Source organism: Harpia harpyja, chromosome 7 (genome assembly GCF_026419915.1).
Source record: "Harpia harpyja isolate bHarHar1 chromosome 7, bHarHar1 primary haplotype, whole genome shotgun sequence".
In the NCBI taxonomy this organism is placed as follows: Eukaryota; Metazoa; Chordata; class Aves; order Accipitriformes; family Accipitridae; genus Harpia; species Harpia harpyja.
The window spans coordinates 31076438-31097963 of record NC_068946.1 but is presented as its reverse complement, the minus strand read 5'-3'; the positions used below and the strand labels follow the sequence as shown (position 1 = coordinate 31097963).

Genomic DNA, 21526 nt, shown 5'->3' with positions numbered 1-21526 from the left:
TTAGGACTCATCTGCATTAAGAACAACATCTCTCCTGTTCAGGCACTAGCAGAGGGGGTGAGGGGGCATTAAGAAACAAACATGACATGAAGAAAAAGACAGCCCTGAAATGAGAAATTAATCTCATGTTCCTGTGGATTTCCAAGGGATAAAACCACCAGGGAAAAATAAGATGTAGCCAGAGAACAAGAGGACAGCTAACCTTTCACTGTGACTTTGGTGCTACAGCTGGCCTTGCCGGCAGGGTTGTGAGCTTCACAGATGTAGTCACCGCTCTCATCAGTACTGAGATGATTCATTTCAAGCACGGCCACAGAGTCAATGAATGATGTCCGGAATTTTTCACTGGCAACAATTTCATGGTCATTTCTGAACCACACTACTTTCATCTCTGGAGATCCACTTACTTTGCATTCAAGCCGGGCTGAGTCACCCTGCTTGACTACTTTTGCTGCCTCTAGCTTCTTAGAAAACTTGGGTGGTTCTAAAAAAACCAGAAAAGTAGGGTCAGGAAGGTCTGAATTAATACTGGAAAGAAAAGAGTTGGGAAAAGAGCCAAACAACTGTGGGTTGCAAACATACGGTAGGGAATTCACTTGGCAATGTATCAAAGGTCACTGAGGTGGGCTTGGCAAAAAGGAAAGAAAAGAAATAGACAAAAAGACTGCAACACAACAAGAAAGAGTGCACACCTGTTACCATCAATGTTGTAGTGCAAGAGTCACTGCCAACGTCATTTGAAACGTGGCAAGTGTAGTGCCCACTCCTAGAAGTATCCACTGAATAGAGGGTTAAGAACCCAGTTGACCCTTCAATCCCAATGAAACAAGTGGGACCAGATACAAGTTCTAAGTCTTCTTTGAACCACTTTACTGTAAATGGTGGCGTTCCTTTTAGTGTGGCCTTAAACTCCACTGTGGAATCTGGGATGGCTTGCTGGCTTTCAGGTTTTACTAAGAAGCTTGGTGGCTCTGCAGTTTTTAAGAAAAAGAAATATTCAATTACATCAGAACTGTCTAAGAATAAAGAAAATTAGTGAGATAAGCATGGAGACCAAGTTTTCAGCATTAATGTTAAGAGGTATAAGAGTGTTATGTTAGCATAAGATTTAAGGTATTTTCTCAGCATCTATCACAAATAAGAAGAAGTAGTAAAAGAGTTTCAAACCTTTCACAGTGAGGATAGCACTGCAAGAATCGTTCCCGGCAACATTAGAGACACTGCATGTGTAATTTGCACTGTCTGCCAGCTCTAGATTAGCAATCTCAAGTGACATAGTGTTCTCACGGCACAGGCTTCTATATTTTGCACTGTCAGTTATCTCTTTTCCATCCTTAAACCATTTTGCAGTAATGGGGAGTGACCCAGAGACTTTGCACTCCATTTGGATAGAAGATCCCAGAACGGTATCCTTTTTGGTTAGCTTTTTGATAAATGCAGGAGGAATTGATTGATCTGCCCAACACAAAAAATGGCAAAAACACACTGGTTACCTTCTTGCCTATCTTTCACAAACAGAGACTATTATTTTTTCATTCCCTCCCTGTTGGACTGGCAAATTTGCCAAATGACAATACAAACCTAGCACAGTCAGAACAGCTTCGCAGGTGCTACTTCCAAAGTCATTTTCAACCTTAAAACTGTATGTACCACTATCCTCCTTTGATACAGGTTCAATCCTGAAACTGGCCACATTGTTTTCAAAGCTCATTGTGTAGTATCTACTGGGCAGGAGCTGTTTACCGTCTTTGTACCATCTTATTCGGAGCTCTGGTGTCCCAGCAACAGTACACTCCAAAGTCACGGGGTCTCTTTCAGTGACTTTAAGTGATTTAGCCTTTTCTATGATCCGTGCAGGCTCTGAGGTATAAAGTGTATAAAAAAGGCAGTTAGCAACACAGATAGGGGACTGACTTTTCAAGTACTCATCAAGGATGAGCTTGAAGGGTCACACCTTGTACACACCTTGTACAAAAAGTAAAGCAAAACACTTCTCCATGCCAGACTCGTTCTTTGCCTGGCAGGTGTATCTCCCTCTGTGGCTGAGGTCAACATTGGTAAGTTCCAGTGTGGCCACGCTGTTCTCAAAGGTAATATGGTGGTGCTCATCATCTTCCAGTATTTTCTCATCTTTTATCCATGACACAGATAAGGGTTGAGCGCCTGCTACAACACACTGGAAGAATGCGGTACCTTTCAAAATGCTAGTGACATTCTCCAGCTTCTTGACGAAGGATGGTGGTTCTGTGGTGTGAGGTTTTGTTTGTTGTTTGGAAGAGAAGTCATGGAAAGTGAAGAGGGGAAAGAGAGATCATATAAAGTCAACCTTGTCACTACAGTTTAGCTAGGGGATGTAATGTTTGGGGTATGCTTCCTAGAGGACTGACCTTTCAAGCTGAGCCTTGTGCTGCAAGAACAGCTCCCACCTTCATTTGATATAATACACTGATATTCACCAACATCTGAGACATCACAGTTAGTCACATTAAGAGTAAATACTGATTCTTTGGTGGAGATGGCATATTTCTTGCTGCTGAACATCTCCTTATTGTTCTTCAGCCACTTCACCTCAAACGGAGGAGTACCAGTCACCTCACACTCCAGTGTAGCCTCCAAACCCTTCACTACGGCGGTGGGACTCAACTCCCGAACAAATGTTGGAGGCTCTACAAAGAGGAATGAGGGGAAAGTAGATAGCAACCTTAAATGGTTTTGAGGGAAGAAGTCTCCCCTACTCCATCACCACAGCTATGTGGCATAGCTGGATGATGACAAGATGTTCAAAACCAACCTTTTACTTTCAGCTCGACGCTGCAGCTCTCACTACCTGCATCATTGTGGGCTTCACAAACATAAATCCCACTATCTGACACTCTGGCTTGAGTGACTTTCAAAGTGGCTAAACCGTCTACGAAGGAGATGCTGTATTTAACTTGGTCAGTCACTTCATTCCCATCCAGGTACCATGTGATGTGGATCTCTGGCGTGCCTACTACCTGGCACTCGAAAGTGGTGGACTGTCCTTCACGCAAAGCTACTACGGAAGTTGGCATCTGAATAAATCTGGGGGGCTCTAGAAGATGGACAGAAAAGGTGAGGCGGTATAATATTCAAGGTGGTTTAAAGAAATACAAGGGTTTCCTACCCCCCTCCCCAAATTGCACAGAAAAATCAGAACCACAAAGAAGAGAAGAACATTGTGTTGCACACCTTTTACAAACAAAGCGGCCTTGCAAGTTGCAGTCCCCACATCATTGCTTATCTGACAAGTGTAGTTCCCGGAGTCAGATGTCCTAGCTGAGAAGAGCTCCAGTACGCTAGACGTGTCGTCCTTCCAGACAGATCGATTGGCTCCAGAGAGGAGCTCCTGGCTGTCTTTAAACCACTTTATCTGCAGAGGTGTAGAGCCTTTCACCAGTGCTTTGAACTGAACCCTGGCATTGGGCACAACCTCTTGGGACTGAGGTTTTTCCACAAAATACGGTGGTTCTATAATATGTAAAAAGGAAGAAAGGGGATTACTCTGAGACAGGGGAATTCCAAAATTATGTATGAGAGACCTAACACAAAACAAAGAAGGAGCTCAAACCTTTGACTGTTAAGAACCCACTGCATTGGTTGCTTCCTGCCTTATTTGTTGCTTCACAGGTGTAAGAGCCACTGTCTGTGCCTTCCAGTTTATTGATTTCCAGAAATGCAGTATTATCATGGAAAGAGTATTTGTGCTTTTCACTTGCTGTTATTTCTTGGCCGTCCTTGTACCACTGGATACTTATAGGATGTGAACCAGACACTATGCACTCCAGGTGGACAAAAGACCCCTTAATGCTGTCCATTTTCTTGAGCTTTTTGGTGAATTTAGGTGGTATAATGAGATCTAGCCAAGACAGAGTAAAAAGACAAAGTATGAAATTCAACCTTGATTGTGGCAGATGTCAGCTCAGGAGAAAAGATTTTGTGTGTAAAAGCAATGATAAAAGAGAGCCCATACACACCTAGGACATTAATGCTGGCGGAACAGCTACTGCTCCCAACATCGTTGTGAACCTCAAAAATGTATTCCCCACTGTCTTTCTTTTCTGTATGAAGCACCTTTAGGACTGAGACAGTGTCTGTAACACTGATCTTATATTTTGGGCCCAACATCAATTCCTTGCCATCTTTGAACCATTTGGCTGTAATGTGTTTCGTTCCTGAAAATTTACACTGCAAGGTTGCTGGATCTCCCTCAGTCACATCTATTGACACAGCCTTGTCCATGATTGTAGCAGGTTCTGTTGTAAACAAGGAGATAGAGCGTTAAGGGCATCTGTAAAAATCGCAAGGGAACCGTCTGAGATCACTGCAAGTCCTCAGGGTAGGACCAACCTTTGACAGTCAGCAGAGCAGAACACCTTTGAATTCCCGCCTCATTTTTAGCCTGACAGAAATATTTCCCATCATGTTTCAGCTCAATAGACCTCACCAGAAGAGTGGCAACATTGTTCACAAAGGTCATTTTGATATTGTTGTCTTCAATCACTTCATCGTTGTCTTTCAGCCAGGACACAGTGATGGGCAAGGAGCCTTTAATAGCAGCCTGAAACACAACCGTGCCCCCTCGAAGGGAACTAATGTTTTCTATCCTCTTCAAGAACTGTGGGGGCTCTGGCAGGAAGAAAGGGACTATGTAAGTATGGATCTGGTGCATGACAGCGTGGCATGGAAACCACACTGGGATAAGAGCATGCTAGTGGCATTCTGCACCTTGCACTAACCTTTCAGCGTGACCTCTGAACTGCAGAGGCAGCTCCCGACATCGTTTGTTACTCTACACTGATACTCGCCAACATCAGAAGCATCAAACCTGAAAACGTGGAGGCTAATCAAAGATTTCTCAATGCTTATTCTGTGCTTCTTACTGCTCCGCACAGGTTTATCATCTTTCACCCAAAACACTTCAAAGGGAGGTGTGCCAAGCACCTCGCACTCCAAAACCACATCAGAATCCTTCAAGACTTCCATGGATTGAAACTCCTTGCTAAAATAAGGTGACTCTACGGTGCAAAAGAGAGAGTGCAGTTTGTATTAATCATACTTTCAAAGCCTGTAAAACTGCACTGAGTTTAAAGAGACAAACTGTGTGGCTGGATGTCACACACACCTTTGACTGTAACAACGCTACTGCAAATATCTTTTCCAGCATCATTTTTGGCCTCGCAGATGTATTCCCCACTGTCTTCAGTCTCAACCTCTGTAACATGGAGTATTGCCAAGTATTTTGCAAAAGACATCCTGTATTTGTCACTCTCTTTTAACTCTCTATCATCCTTGAACCACGTGATTTTAATCTCAGGAGTACCAGTGACTTCACAGGTCAGCTCAGCATATCCACCTTTCTTTACCAGATGGGTTGGCTCTAGCTTCTCCTTGAAGGCAGCAGGTTCTGTGGATTTAAGAAAAGTGTTCAGGACAAAGAAGGCTGGAAAGAGTGCCACTGGGTCAAATCCAGCTGCTGAAATTTTAAAAGAGGGTAAGAATGCAAACCTTTTACAAACAAGTTCGCACTGCATGTTACTGAACCAGCTACATTGGAGACTTTGCAGGTGTATTTTCCTGAATCTGTTGGTTTGACCGCGTAAAGCTCCAAGTAACTTGCTAATGCTTCTGTCATAATGTAGCAGGCTCCTCCTGTCACCAGCTCAGTATCACCTTTAAACCATTTCACCGTCAGTGGTGTTGTGCCTTTAAATGTGCCTTTGAAACGTACAGTTGATGCAGGCAGTACATCTTGGGACTCTGGTTCTACAGTGAAGCTGGGTGGCTCTAGATTGCATTGAAAGGAAACAATTGTCAAGAGTAAGACACATGGCCTGTGCTTTGGAGAAGAAAAGTATTATGACATGAAAAGTAAAACTCAAAAAAACACGAAACAAATTGCCAAACCTTTTATAAACAATGTGCTACTGCTGTCTTTGCTACCAGCAGAGTTTGTGGCTCTGCAAATGTAGACGCCAGCGTCACTTGTATCTAGGTGTTTTATTTCCAAAGATGCAGAGCCTTCTGCAAAGTGTACTGTGTACTTGGCACTTGAAGTGATCTCAGTGTCCTGCTTAAACCAAGAGACGGTCATTGGAAGAGAGCCTGAAATTTTGCAGTCTAGGCGGCATGAGGTGCTAATGATGCTGTCGATATTCTTCAGTGGTTTGGTAAAGAAGGGAGGGAGAGTGCGATCTGTTGAGAGTGAAAAAAATGAAAGAAACCAACACATGAGCAAAACAGGCATGCAGTTCTACTTCTGGCTCTGTTGGGCTGAAGGCAGAGTAGCAGGGCTCATTGCAAAGAGTCAGTACCAACCTAGCACAGTGAAGCTGGTAGTACAAGAGCTGATGCCCACATCATTGGATATCTCAAAGGTGTACTCGCCACTGTCCTGCATTTCAGTGGCATAAAACTTGAGCTGGGCAACGTTATTTTTAAAGCTGATCCTGTATTTTTTGCTGGCAGGTAGTGGCCTTCCATCTTTGAACCATTTGGTTTTTAGCTCTGGAGTGCCTGTGACAGTGTACTCCAAAATGGCTGGTTCCCCTGCTGTCACCTGGATCACTTCGGATTTTTCAATGATTTTGGCAGGTTCTACAACAGAATTAAACAACTGGTGTTAAGGACAAAAGGAAATTGCTCTTCCTCTCAGGTGGGAGACAATGCAGGGATCACAGCACTACTCCACTGACCTTTCACTGCTAGTTCACCAAAGCAGGACTGACTTCCTGCATCATTCTCAGCCACGCAGGTGTATTTGCCACCAGAGCTCAGCTGGACACCGGTAATTTGCAGCATTGCTAGACCATGTTCGAATGTCACTCTCACTTTGTTATCATCTTGAATAATGTCTTTTCCCTTCATCCATATCACAGAAATAGGCTCTGACCCTTTCACCACAGCCTGTAACGTAATACTGTCTCCAGCCAGAGCTGTCACATTTTCGATTTTCTTAACAAAAGATGGCGGTTCTAGTTCAAAGAAAAGAGACAAGAAGAAATACTCATCTGCTACTACATCATCCCATGAAATCTGCTGCTTAAAGACAGTTTTATGAGACAGCATGTGCAGCACATGGTGCAATTCAGCTAAAAAGCAGGCAAGGAGAAGAGTTGCATTCCCCAGCTGGGAGCTAATGCATGGCCCTTTAAGCTCAGTGTCCTTCAGATTCACAGGCTTGATGCCAGATAAGAGTTAAGATATACACAGAATTTTAAGAGAAAAAGAAGATATTCTCCCTCCCCACCCTCCCTAGCCACCCACAAATCCAAAGAAAAGACATTTTAAGAAATGAGGGGTTCTTGCCAATCCCTTCAATAAGTGGAGTTTTCTCTCTCCCACTGACCTTTCAAGATGTATGTTGCACTGCATATGCACTTCCCAACTTCATTAGCTATCACACACTCGTATTCACCGACATCCGCACTATTAAATGAAGACACCTCCAGAGAAATAACAGCTTTCTGAGAGGTCAACCTGTATTTTTTACTACTGCGAATCTGTTTCTTGTCTTTGTACCAGCTAATCTCAAATGGTCCAGTGCCAGCAACCTCACACCGAAGAATGGTGTTTGTTCCCTTCACTACCTCTGCTGGTTCAAGTGTTCGGATGAAAGATGGAGGCTCTATAAAAGCAGGGAGAAAGAATTAGTCAACCATGCAAATAAAAAAAAAAAAAAACCCAAAGGGAAGGTTTTTCTCAAGAATGTGACTGGCAGCAGCAAGAAGAACAGACCTTTGACAACTACTTCAGTGGTGCAGCTGTCACTTCCAACCTCATTTACAGCTTCACATGAGTAGCTCCCACTGTCATCAACTTTCATCTCCAAAATATCTAACACGGCCACAGAATTGACAAAGGACATCCTGTGTGTGTTGCTTTCACGGATTTCCTTATTGTTCTTAAACCAAGTAACCTGGATTTCAGGAGAGCCTTTGATTTTGCATTGAAGGCGTGCAGAGTCACCTGGGGTCAGTAAATAAGATGGATCGACTTTCTTCACAAAGGATGGTGGTTCTAAAAATGGGAAGAAAAGAAAAGGGGAAGAAAAGGGGAAGAAAAGGGGAAAAGAGAAAAAGGAAAGAAGGTTGAAATACAAAGCTTTGAAAGATTGGTTCCTAGTATAAGAACAAAACATGACTTCAGAAAAGATCAGCATAATCTTTGCTGAGCTGCAATTCTTGTGGTTTCTCTTGCTTTCTCCGTCCATCTCTTCCCTGCATGCAGGAACAGTTCTTGGATCTGGCTGGTGAAAGAAATATTGAGGCAACACACAGTGCGCTGGAAGGCAGCAGGGGAAATGAGCAAGAGGTGAATAGACCTGATGGCAAGTCTGAGAAGAGTTCCAGTGTGATTTCAACCCAAAGAAGTCTTTGGCCTGCAAAAGAAGAAACGGGGAACCCAAGAAGAGCAAAGGTAGGGGGGGTGTAGGACTATCTTACCTCTCACTGTGACGCTGGCAGAAGAGGAGCTGCTTCCTGCCTCATTTGAGGCAGTGCACACATAATGGCCTGAATCCTTGAGCTTAGCCAGAGGAATCTCAAGCGAGGCTATTTTGTCTTCAAAGTAAATCTTATAATCTTTGCCTGGAGGGATTTTGTTTCCATCCTTTGTCCACCCTACTGTTACTTTCCTGTCTTCATCTACCTGACATTCAAGACGTATTTTTTTATTGACTGCTGACTGCACTGACTGCAAAACTTTAATGAAGTGCGGCTTGTCTATAATGACCATTTCAGCCTGGCATATGTCAGCCCCAAACTTGTTGGAAGCTTTGCAAGTGTAAATCCCTCTGTCACTGGTGGTGAGAAGGGAAATTTCCAACACATATTTATTTTCCACTTTGGAGATCTTGTGGTGGTCCGAAGGTGAAATGGTAGTACCACCTTTCTGCCAGGCGACGTCGATGACTGGAGTGCCCGAAACAGTACACAGGAACTTGGCACTTTTGCCCACAAAAGTAGTGATAGATTCAGGTCTGGTAAGAAACGTTGGCGGAAGTGCTTCTGCAAAACAAAGGGGTTCAATGTTATCCAGAGGTGAAGACCAGAGCTTATGCTCCTTCTCCACATTTGCCAGGGACAGAGAGCAAGAGGGGACAGTTTGTCACTAGACACTCTTAAGCAAAAGAAGCCAGAAGTGAAGGAGATAAGAGGTGTTAAAGATGATGAATTTTTGCTTTTGTACTTCTTGGGTCTGTATATTGCTCCAGAGCTTGAAGGCATTTTGAATCTCTGGAGCAATGTACAAACTAAAGGAAAATAAACCAAAAAACAGAACTTCCTCCTCTAAGACTGACATATTTGGGCACCATTCCCTCAAGATAGACAAGTTTGCATGCATTTCACAGTTTGTGCATCTTTCTTTAGTCTCTAGTATCTGGCACTTAGCAAAGACCACATAAAGATTCCTCCCACAAAGAGAAAAGTGAGAGTAAAAAAATCATCATACACTAAAAGCCCAAAAGATGGTGTTGGGTTTTTTAAAGAAAAAAAAAGAAAAAAAAGAAAAAAAAAAAGACAACAATTGTATAGTTTTCAATAGACAAAAAAGTCTGTAAATTGAAAAAGCTCTTTTGTTTAAGAAGATCTATTTCCCCAATCACATAGAGTTCCCCTCTGGCCATGGCACACAAACGTTCAGGTATACGTAGCTGCATAGCCTGCCTCACAAGTATAGCTGCAGGATAAACATAGGGTGCTAGGATAATTGCACAGTGATTATTACACCAAAGAAATCAGATATAAAAGTGTATGTTTTCTTGCTGTCTAGAAGTTAAATAAACCTTCTTCAAGAATGTATTCACAAAGCAATCCCATTCTGTTGACAATCTAGTTCCTCATGCTCTGTCTTTCCCCCTTCTTTCTTCCCTTCTGAAACTTTTCACACTGATTCCCCTTTCTAGGTACAGAAAGCACCTAAAAGCAGCATTCTCAAAAATTATTCCTTCTCTATGCTTGTACCTGCCAAAATTAGATATGGATTATGTATAACAATGGCAATCAAGAGCTCTACCATAAACATTTTTAAGTATAGCACTGAAAGCATTACAATATACCAAGATATTTTATGGAGAAGGAGAAGTGCTTGGAAGTCTGTACTTACCAGTCACTGTTAAAAGGGCTGTAGAGCTTACACTGCCATGCTGGTTGGAAGCCTTACAGCTATACTCTCCATAGTCAACAACCTGAGGCCTTGGGATCTCCAGTGTGGAGAGGTAGTTGGAGGTGCGAATGGAGTATTTGTCCCCATCATATATCTCTCGTCCGGCTTTGTACCACTGGAACCTGACATTGGGAGCAGTCTCTACCTCACAGGTAAACTTGGCCACGTGATTTACAGCCACCTCCAGAGATTCAAGCCTTCTCCTCAGGATCGGCGCAACTGAAATCAGAAGCAGAGAGTAACTCAAAGCCCTGCCTGCTGACATTCTGGAAAGTCAGTGAAGTGACTAACTGAAAAAAAAAAAAAAGGTGATTTACTTGCAATCCATATAAAGTGACTGTAAAATAAAAAAAATATCTGTAAGAAATGAAAGCAGTACAAGGCTCAGTGGACAGAGTGTTACGGTGCATAATGACATCAGAAAACACAGTGGTGATACTGGAAAAACAATGCGCAATAGCGATGCACCATAACAATGCAATACAAACATATACCACACGATCCTGGAGCTGTGAGAAATTATGGTGTGAATGAGGAATTGTGCTGAAACTGTGCAACAACTCTAAAGAGTGAGAGAGGGTGCAGCAGTGAGAAAAGTGGGAAGAGCAGGTCCACTTCACAGGCAACAATGGGAGAAGTGGTCGGGATTCAGATACAGCTTGTCCTGACTATGCTTGTGTGATGAGAACAGGAAGCAACAAAGTTCCTGACCAGAGACTGGGGTGAGGGAAGTGAGGGACTTTGCAATGTGGTAAAAGGAGACCATAAATCCAGAGAGAAAGGGGCCCCTCTGATTAGTGGCATGATGGTGTCATAATATTGTGTCTGTATCCAAAGATACAGACACATAGTAGGGCAGTTTCATTAGTAGAGCAGTGTATTAGGCAGAATTTTATCCTCATAATCCAACCTCTTTTAACAACTGTGAGTTTTGCTGCTGTTGATCTTTTTCCACCTTGATTCAGTGCCTCACAGGTGTACTCTCCTTGGTGAATCTCCTCACACACTTTGCTTATTACTAGTGTGTACATGTCCTGATCTTGCAAACACTTGAATTTGTCGCCTGAAGACACCAGTTTACCCTCAAAGTACCAGTTCACCTCTCTGACATTTGTTATGACAGACACCAGCCTGACACTCTCCCCTTCCTCCACAACAGTGTTGACCAGTTTTCTGTGTATGATGGGATAACTCTCTTTGCCCAGCTCATCCTCCATCTTCCCAGCTCTAGTCTCCAGACCTTCTCTGCCCTCTTCCTCACATATTTCTTCCCTTCTCTCCTTCCTTTTCAGTATTTCTGTGGGTGTCTCAATGGGAACACCTGCAGAGGCTACATCAGCAGTGGCTGCAGCTGCACCCACATCCTTGATTTGACCACGCCCAGTCAGAGTGTTGATTACTTGTGCAGACAAAGGCTGCTCCAGGGGTATTGCTGCCTCCATAGTCCTCTCAGCCTGCTGGGGTTCCAGCTCAGAGGTTTCATCACAGGGTTTTCCTGACAGAAGTGGACTGGAATGGACTGGCAATGCTTTGGATTTTTCATCTGTCAAGAGATGTTTTTCTTCACAAACAAGAGAATAGAAAGCCTCCTTCAAAACTGTTTTCTGGTCAGCTGTGTGAATGCTGACTTCTCCCAAGGAAACTGGGATTTCTATGGGACTGAGTCCTCCGGTGGTCACAACATAGGTACATAGGGTGTGTTTATGTTCCTTGGTGATGTTTATTGTCTGTACTGCAACATTTTCTTTATCAGCCAACCATTCTGAAAACAAGAGGTTTTGCTTACTTACCACTGCAGCTTTCAGTGCATTTCTAATTTGAAACTTTATGTCCAAGCTGCAGCTCTTGGGAACCTGAGCAGTGAGCTGGCTTTCTTTGTTGAGGACTTGGCTTGGCTGGAGCTGGTGAGTGTACATTGTTTCCTGGGGTTGTCTCCCTGCCCTTGGAGACTGCCTAAGTGGGCTGGCAAGATCAACGACATGTTCCTCTGCCAGGGGCTGGTTTTCTTCTAGCAGCAAGGGGAATCTCACAGCCTGTCCCTCACGGATTCTTGCAGCAAAACCTTCCTCTGCTGCTTCCAGGGAAGAAATGTTCTCCAGGGGGACAGCTTCGCCCCCAGTAAAGGCCAATTCAGAGGGAAATCTGGGTTCAGCTTTCAGCTCACCTTGCATTGCCTCGAAGCTCTCAAGGACCTGGATGTGGTCACCATCTATGGCATGGCTCTCGGTGCTGCTTGATACCCGTAGAAGGGCTTGGGAAGCCTCTGTCTTCAGAGCAGCCATTTGCTCTGCTGCCTTGGGGATGACTTCCTCTTTGGGCAAGAGTATCTGTGCAGCTACAGTCCCAAGGCAGCCCAGCAGTCGTGTCTCCATCACTGCTGCAGGCACCACACCCTGGGGCCCAGCAGGGAGTGTTTGCAGTGGCTCTGCCAGAAGCCTGCTGCTCTCTTGTGTTGTGGCCACCTGGGTGAGCACCTCTTCAACACTCTGTGCAGCCAGGCAGGCCAGTGGCAGGCCAGGCAAGATGTCCTCCCTGGGCAGCACGTGCTCTGCCTGGCTCGTCTGGAGCTGAAGGAGGGTCCAGGGCTCCCTCATGGCCTCAAGGCTGAGCATTCCTTCCACGGCAGGAAGCTTGCCAGCCTCCTCGTAGGAGAGGAGGCTTTGGTCCTCTGCCACTGCAGAGTGCTGCAAGGCTGGGCTCTGCCTGCACACAGCATGCTCCTCCTTGGGCAGCACAAGGAGCTCAGCAGAGCATGTGGCCTCGCCCAGGGTGCTCAGTGCCCTGCACGTGTAGAGCCCAGTGTCCTCCTCCATGCACTCCCGCACTGTCAGGGAGCCTGAGCCATCAGCGTGGTGAGCAACAGAATGACGTGCATTGGAGAAGATCTGATCACTCCCCTTGAACCACTGCACATCAGGGCATGGGTCCCCAGCCACGGTGTACTCAAAGACTGCTGTGAAGCCCGGTGCACACCGCACGCTGTCCGGCTCCCTGGCAAAGCAAGGGACCCCTGGTATCCGCTGCCGCACGTGGAGGTGGGCACTGCAAGTGGTCTTACCGTGTACATTGCTGGCCACGCAGGTGTATTCACCCTCATCCTGCGCACTTGCATACGGGAGGATGAGGCTGTGGTCATTGCCAGCAAACACTAACTTACAGTCCATGGATGGAGTTAGCTTCATACTGTTGAAAAACCACTGGATTTTGGGTGCGGGGCTGCCAGTAACAGTAACAGAGAGCCTAGCTACATCTCCCTGCCAGACTTCAACATTTGAGACCTGTTTGAGGAAAACAGGGGCTTTGCCCCCCTCCTCCATTTTCATCTTTGCTTTGCTGGAATAAACTGGTTTTTCAGGCTCAAATTCTAGTGTTTTCTCTCTATCAGGCAACTGAAGGCCGCTGCTGTAGCCTTTGCTTCTTCCTTCCTCAGAAGACACAATAAGAGAGCTAGCAATGTCTGTATGGAAAAAAAATTGTTCAGTTTTACTAGAATACTTAAGAGAGCAATTGAAAATAGCAATAAACAGTGTTAGTGCAACTATTCTTGTATATCTGGAGGCTTTCTCAATACTGTACAGCAGTTAACAATGAACATGAGGTCCTCTTGCTGTCAAATACATACCTGCCAAAACCAGCAAGACATGCTGTGCTGTCAGGTTACTTATGAACTTCCCATCTGGATCAACATGTGTGTTTCTTTAAACCTGACATCACAGTATAGGTTAGGCATACCCCCAGGGTATACAGTGCAAGTAACAGTCAAGCAACATTGGTGCATTTCACAAATATAATTAAAGTGGTATGTGCCGTACACATTTGTATGTACACCTATACAAACAAATACAGCAGAGCAGTGCTAAGACCCTGGTTTAATTCAAAACACCAAGAAAAAAGCAGAATGCCGAAATTAGGATTGGAAAAAATAACACAAACTTTTCAGTCCACCAACCCTTCTTCGGGTGCAGTTAGTTCATCTCTTTCAACTCTATCTTTTGTCTAACTCACTAAGATATTACCTCTCCTTTACCAGCTTTGTCCTGGTTTTGCCTTTAGAGCCTTATGCTTACAACACCATTGTTACTAAAATCATGAGTTTGCACCCTTGATTTAATATCACTGATTTAAATCTCTGCTTTTAAACTCATCCCTGTCACAATGTTGCATATTAAAACTCCCACAATATCAGAGAAAAAGAGGACAGAGCACTTTAAGGTTTTTCTTTTTCTTGCCTTTGTGAATTAGGCATTTATGTGTCTGACCACTTTGTTCTAACGGTGGTTTAAAAATGAGAGGAAGCAGACGTCAAGAAGATGCCATTCTCTGCAGACACTTGACATTAGAAACATCAGTGAAATCTGAGACTTCCAGGAACGGAACAAGCCATCCACAAAAAGCACGGCGCAAAGAAAACCTTTGGAAATCAAATCCTGTTGTCCTCATTGAGTCAAGTTTGCTCAGTTAAGGCCCACAGTATTTGATGCTGGAAAGATATGAGAGTTGTTAAAAAAGAATAAAAGAAGTGTGAGTGGATAAATGTCTCCAGGCACTCTAATGGTGAACCTTGATAGGTTTCTCAATGGCAGTGTCTTAAATTCCCAAACTTATTGTGAGATGATAATTTTTGCTGCACTCCAATAACTGTAAAGAACATAATGTGCCATACCCAGTTCTTTCTCATTGGTTTTAGCAATTATTAATCTTGCCACAGATACCATAATATACATGACATAGAACAGTGCACAGAGTGATTGACTGTGGAGAAGAGATGCTTAGGTTAAAAAAAATTACACCAGTCCTTCAGTATTAACTGCCAACCTTGTTAAAACATTAGGGCAGTTTCCCCAGAAAGACAATGCGCTAGTGAATTTGAGAATGGGTGGCAGAATTGGGCCCATAATAAAGTACAAAAATTGCAGAATAGAACCTATGCTAACACACATGAGAATGCTTTATATACAGGAGGTTGGCAAAAATTAATGCACTTTTGTGTGTTCCTGGATATTTATGACAGAAAAACTATATAGATACTTTTTTCATATTTTAGCTATGCCTGTGAAATGAATAAAGTACAAGAAGCGACGGACTTAAATAATTTACATATTTATTTCACAAATTAACCATACATGTTAACATTCAATACACATTGATGACAAACATAATTCATCCTTTTTTTAAGATACTTGGTTTGTAGAAATGAAGACGAGATTAAACCTGACAATAAAATGGTGAGTTTTGCAATTCCTATGAAAGCACAAACTTTTGAAGAGACATGGTCAGTCATGGCTCTAAGCTATACCAGTTGCCCCAGAGTAAGTTTATTCAAAACTAGAATTACTCCAGATTTGTATCATTGTAGCTTAGGTTAGACTTTGTCTCTCCATAAGCACATGATAGTGCTCCTGGCTAATGTATGAAACTTAAACCAAAGACATTTAAACTTACATAAACCACAAACACTACTACACAGGTAGAGATAAAGATGCTTGGCCATATATTTCAGATGTGAACATGAACTTGGACCTGTTTGGCTTATGGCTTCAAAACCAAGTTATGGGCCTGTTTCTACTAAAAATTTCAGTGCAAATTAAACACACCTCATAATTGCTCAGGACCTAACCAAACGTCCTCTGACCTCTTTGGTTTTGGACCTAAAAGACCCCTCATGTCACAGCTGACATATAACATCAGACAATTTATGTCAACTTCCCTAGGGACAGTCTGCTGCCTAATGAATCAGTTAGTGTTACACATCTACACAAGTAATGGATTAAGGATGCATCATGAAGTAATTCTTTCCCAGCACAACGCTGGGTCAGACACTTATGCTTCTCTTTCCTACCACCATTACCTATGAGAAAACACAATTATCTCTGCCTTTTAACAGCATACAAATATTAAATATTTATCATGGGGTCATGACTGGGAAGAAACTGAAGTCATTGGTATTAGCCTAACCACTTCATGTACTGGGTCATTAGAACTTGCCACTCCTGACTTCAAGTTTATATCGGGCAACACAATTGGGCAAAGTGAATCTTTTGATCAAAAATTACTATCCCAGGTGAGTGATGGGATAGTCTTAAAAGATTATTGAGTTTTTGAGGCATGCTGACCTCAGTGTGAGGACACATCAAACTCAGAAATAAGAACATGCATGAACATAACTGAATGTACTATAGGAATAGTTCTTTTATGCTTAAAATCACCATGCTCCTTAAAGCAGTTTGCAAGGCAATGGACAGCAATTTGTAAATAACTGGAAGAACCTCATGAACAAGTAATCAAAGTAAAAATAATTTTTGCTTAGGGTTGTTGAGCTCAAGGTTTCACCTTGTCATATAGGTAACTGGAAACCTAGCACATGCACTAGAGAGTTATTTAACTGCTGATAAACATTAATTAATAACTTTCATACTTTTAACATATTTTCTTAATCAATTTATTATTGTTTATGTATGATTGATTTAGTTCAGATTTAATTATGTCAGCTACTGCTGATTCCTCCTCATAAATATTAGCATTATTTTAAATACAAAAATATATACTCACATTGAGAACATTAATGTAAAAATCTCTTCTACTGAGAAAATTCCACAGATAACAATTGAACATATTCTACTTATTTCTGGTCATCTTGACACATAGCACACTTAACTGTTACTAACTAAAAAAAAAGAAAAAAGGAATATGTAGAGGTTTAGTTCTAACGTGAAACAAGAATACTGCATAAAAATCTCTCACTTTTTTGCTACTATGCATTTTTTATGAATGACACTAGAATACGGGGACAACCAAAATTATTTTAATGAATTTACAGTTACATCATTGTTTTATTATGCTCCCTCTCCTTTCCCTTTAACTTCTAAAGATACAGTACAAAATATGTTTTCATGTTTATTACTTGGTAATAGAGAAAAAAATCCTGTCCAGTCTCTACTAACGCAAAACTTTCATTCTCTTCCCATTGTGTCGCTTTTTTTTGCAACAGCATAATTCCATTGACTTAAAAAAAAAAGTCGTTTAATTCCATGACTCAGTAGAATGAGGCCCATGGATGTAAGAATTTTGCAGTGATAGAAACTGTAAACACAGGATTTAAATCAGTGAGACTCACATGTTCAGAGACAAAATTGTCAGAAGGGGGAATAGCAATTCAAGGAGTTCTTTCACAGAACTATATCCAAACTAAACAGCAAGCGTAAGTTAGTATTCCATACCTTTAGGTTACAAGAAAAAGATGGTTTCTACATTTTCAGGTGATTTCTAGCCTACATAAACCATTAACAATTGCACTGTTACAGACACACAGGAATATGTACACTATACGAAAAAATTAGTCCTACATAAATGAGTGTCAATTAAAATATCTTTACAAGAATGAGTAAGGAGCTTGGAAGGAGCCTGAAATATACCTCGGTGCAGAAAGTGTGCACAAAATCTATGCACAGATTAAATCTCACTTAAATTCCCCAATGAAGGCAAGTTTAAGTGAGACACAAATATGCCCACATACAGTGGTTTTCATCCCTAAAGAGATGAAAAACAATGCCCCTAAAATGAGTGCTGCATTTTTACCTGCAGTGAACGACAGCATAAAAACATTTAGTATTTCAAAAGAGATTCTGAAATAAATTATGGAAATTTAGTGTAATGTTAACACAGCACTAGTCTCAGCAGCTCCTGCCCTGTTAGTAGCTATACATTTGTACTGCCCACTGTCACTTTGCATTAAGTTTTCAATAGTAAGGCTGTGACAGCCCCCCTGCTCTTCCTGTGCACAGTACCTGTCCCCTTCCAACAACACCCCATCCTTGTACCAGCGGACACTTGGGTGGGGGGAACCAGTCACAAGACACTGGAAGCATGCTGAGGCACCTACAAATGTACTGCAGTCAGAAATGAGCCTTAGAAATTCGGGAGGGGCTTCTGTGACCTGGAACTCAAAGCTGCAGCTCTCCGAGTCCTCTGCCCTAAACTCAACCCATTCCTCTTGGGACGGCTCTGCAAACACGTCAAAACTAATGCTGACATGCTTCTCCCCTTCCACTTCCTGCTCTTGTTGAGTTGCCGCAAGCAATTGGATTGCTTTCTCTTGGTCGTCTATATGAGGCTTGAACTCAAACTCCAGCTCTATTTCTGACTGGTCACCTGGGCTCACAGTCTCACTCAAAAGCAAGTCGCACTTCTGGGGCCTGTGTGGTTCACTGCCTGTGACTGTCTCACTGCTTCCCTTAGCACTTGCTCCCTGCTGAGCCACGACTACGAGGGAGCCTTTGCACATTGCTTCTCCCAGCCTATTCATTGCCCGACAGTGATACCAGCCACCATCAGAAGGACCTACATTTTGGACCTTCAGACTGTGAAGTCCCTCCTTCTGACTCACAACATACTTCCCTGTGGCAGGTGTCACACAGGTGTCACCTCTGAACCACTGCACTACTGGGACAGGAGTACCTGTTACCACACATTCAAACACTGCCTCCAAGCCTTCTGTCACCTCAACATCTGCAAAGGGCACAGCAAAGCGGGGAGGCATTTCAGTTACTTGGAAATCAATTTTTACATCCTCATTCTCCCCTGCAGCCAAGCCTGCAGCTTGCTCCAAAAAAGCAAGTGGAAAGACATCCAGGGAGACCACCATGCTCTTCTTATCTGGGCTAAACTCAGGACTGGTTATGATTTTGACCTGCTTCTCAAACTCCTTCACCTCATTTTCATCCAGCTCCACTTCCAGGAGGATTTCCTGTGGTGAAGGTGACCTTGAAGATGTGTTTTGCTCCAGGTCAAAGTGTATGACATGCTGGTGGGTGACAGGGGGTGGCAGTGCTAGTGACTGCTCATCTTCAGACACAACTTCCACCTGTGCGATACTTTTAGCTTCCCCGACAATGTTCACTGCATGGCACATATACTGTCCTCCATCGGCTTTCTGGGCGTTAGTGATCTCCAGCACACATTTGTCGCCATCGTTCTCTATCCGCACTCTCTCATCCAGCTCCACTAGAGATTTATTATGATACCACTTCACCCCTGGCTTGGGTACACCCACCACCTCGGCCACAAAGCTCAGTGTGCTTCCCTCATACAGCCTCCTCCTGCTCAATGCCTTGAGGAATGCAGGTGGCATCTGCCTGCCTGATGGCTCCAGGGCTTCACAGGGGGTCCTAAACACCTCAGCCTGTGGCTGGTCTGGAGGCTTCTGCCTTCTCTCATAGAGGGGGAGCATGGTCAGGGCATCCATATACTCCCCCGTGGGTGTCCGGTAGCGCTCTGGTGGCGTGCTGTCCCCTGATGCAGACCAGGGTCCCTCAAAGGGTGTGAAGTAACGCTCCGAGGGTGTGTTACATTTTGAACCCTCGGAGGGTGTGGAGTAGTGCTCAGGTGGTGTGCTGTACACTGAGCCTTCAGACGGTGTGGAGTAGCACTCGGGTGGTGTGCTGTATCCTGAGCCTTCGGATGGTGTGGAGTAGCGCTCGGGTGGTGTGCTGTATCCTGAGCCCTCGGACGGTGTGGAGTAGCGCTCGGGTGTGCTGAGCGGTGTGTGGTAGGATGCTGATGAAGCAGTTTCAAAGATCTCCACTGAGGAGGGAGGTGTGTAGAAGCGGTCTGAATCAGGTGACTCCTCTCCGCTCCCGCTCTCCAGCTCTATAGATATTTCTGACTCAGGAGAGAAGGGCCGGGTGAGTTCCTGCTGGTTGTTGTAATAGTCATAAACCATGCTGAAGGTAACCTCCTCCACTTCCAGTGAAGTGATGGTCTCTCGCTGCTCCTTCTGAACTGTCCCTTTGAGAGCTGGAGTTTCCTGCATCCCAGTTGACCTTAAATACTTGGCCAGGGACAAGTCAGGCTCCAGCTCTGAGGCTTGAAGAGCACTGGGCTCTGGACCTGCAGAAATATCCTCCTGTAGTCCTTCTCCATCCAGGCTATTCTCAGAGGCTTCCTCAGTGGGAGTCCTCTTCTTGGCCCAAGACTCCTTCCTTTGCTCCTTCTGTGCCACAGGATCATCCATTATTAAACCAAGTAAGCGTTGCCCGAAAGAGAAGCCCTTGGTTGTGTTTGGTTCCTGTTCGGTCTCCCTGAGCATCTTCTCAGGGGAATCTGTGCTATCTATCTCACAGGTGGAGGTGCTCATTCCTGTCTCAAAGACCTTTCCTATCCCAGAACCTTCTTCCTTCTCAGCCTGATGCCCAGCCTGGGGTTTCTTTTCACATGCAGCTTTTTTCAAGTCGATAATGAAGCTGTCACTCCAGGACTCTGTGGTCTCCAGTTGTTCTCCACTCTCCCACACATGTGTTTCCTGCACTCCTCTTTGGAAATCTGCTGTGGACTCCACCAGAAAACTCTGAGTTTGTCCCTCAAGTGAATCCTCCCCACAGACACTCAACTCTGACTCATGAATTTCTTCAGAAGATCCCTCTTCGGCAGCTGTCATGACACTGCCAAGGTCCCCATTAAGGATTTGCAAATCAGCCCTTCTGATTTCTCTTGGCTGTGCCCCTTCCTGGGTACCGACCTCCTCCTGCTTCATCCTGTAGGTCTGACGCAGCTCCTCACTCAGAGACATCTCTTCCATAAGCACATCACGTTGGTGCACAGGGGAGCTGAGCCCAGTCACTCCCACCTCCACACTCTCCAGAGCTGTGGGGGTTTGTGCCTGTTCTGTGTCCACAGTCTCTGCAGCTGGGAAAGGCTCCACAAGCTTCTTCAGATCAAATGTGATATTGGTCTCATCAGCCTCAGATGGCAACAGCTGCTCTTTGAAATGCACTTCTAACTGAACCTCAACTTCTCCAGTGAAATCCTGACCCAAGTTTTCCATGCCAGGAGGAGTGAGGATGAGATCCGAAGAAGAGTTGCCTGCATCAGACTCCATTTCTTGCAACATTTGTCCATCATTGTGCATTTCCCAACGTATAGCATCCCCAGCATCAATCATTTCTTTTTTACAAAGATGATCATCAACCTTGGTATCCTGTTCAATATCAACTGATCTCTCTTCCTCCTTGGCCTGTTCCTGCTGCTGGTTTTCTGTACAGAAGTCATAAAAGCCAAACTGCTCCTTTGTGGGTGTGCTTGCAATGTTGTCCTGCAGGTGGGGCACCCTTGGCTCTTCTACAAGAGGCACATCAGGAGACGTCGCCTCCCAGGCAGGGGCATCACTCTCCTCCATGTAAACATCACTCCCCTCTTGCACCACAGGTGAAATAGGAATGAAAAATTGTGAATCCTCACACTCCTTTGCCAGAGAAGACTGCTCAGAGGCATGTGTTTGCCCTTTGACTTCTGTAAATGGTGACTTCAAGATGTCCCAGGACATAGTATCTGTATGTGGCGCCACCTT

At 44.0% G+C, this 21526-nt stretch overlaps 1 protein-coding gene across 25 annotated transcripts in view; it reads right to left on the bottom strand.

The window, feature by feature from the left end:
- Positions 1 to 21526, bottom strand: part of TTN (titin) — a 245697-nt gene that overhangs the window by 180835 nt on the left and 43336 nt on the right. For 24 of the 25 annotated variants that reach the window (XM_052793469.1, XM_052793487.1, XM_052793478.1 and 21 more), the window contains 21 exons: positions 10126 to 10404; positions 8463 to 9026; positions 7756 to 8037; positions 7367 to 7645; positions 6714 to 6992; positions 6337 to 6615; positions 5926 to 6213; positions 5527 to 5805; positions 5144 to 5425; positions 4758 to 5036; positions 4369 to 4647; positions 3996 to 4274; positions 3590 to 3877; positions 3211 to 3489; positions 2792 to 3073; positions 2388 to 2666; positions 1966 to 2244; positions 1582 to 1860; positions 1168 to 1455; positions 693 to 971; positions 203 to 484 (listed from right to left, as the gene is read on the bottom strand). In XM_052793469.1, coding sequence (XP_052649429.1) covers positions 203 to 484; positions 693 to 971; positions 1168 to 1455; positions 1582 to 1860; positions 1966 to 2244; positions 2388 to 2666; positions 2792 to 3073; positions 3211 to 3489; positions 3590 to 3877; positions 3996 to 4274; positions 4369 to 4647; positions 4758 to 5036; positions 5144 to 5425; positions 5527 to 5805; positions 5926 to 6213; positions 6337 to 6615; positions 6714 to 6992; positions 7367 to 7645; positions 7756 to 8037; positions 8463 to 9026; positions 10126 to 10404 — 6183 coding nt within the window. The remainder of the gene's footprint in view (positions 1 to 202; positions 485 to 692; positions 972 to 1167; positions 1456 to 1581; positions 1861 to 1965; positions 2245 to 2387; positions 2667 to 2791; positions 3074 to 3210; positions 3490 to 3589; positions 3878 to 3995; positions 4275 to 4368; positions 4648 to 4757; positions 5037 to 5143; positions 5426 to 5526; positions 5806 to 5925; positions 6214 to 6336; positions 6616 to 6713; positions 6993 to 7366; positions 7646 to 7755; positions 8038 to 8462; positions 9027 to 10125; positions 10405 to 21526) is intronic. The other variant, XM_052793496.1, reaches the window with a different exon arrangement.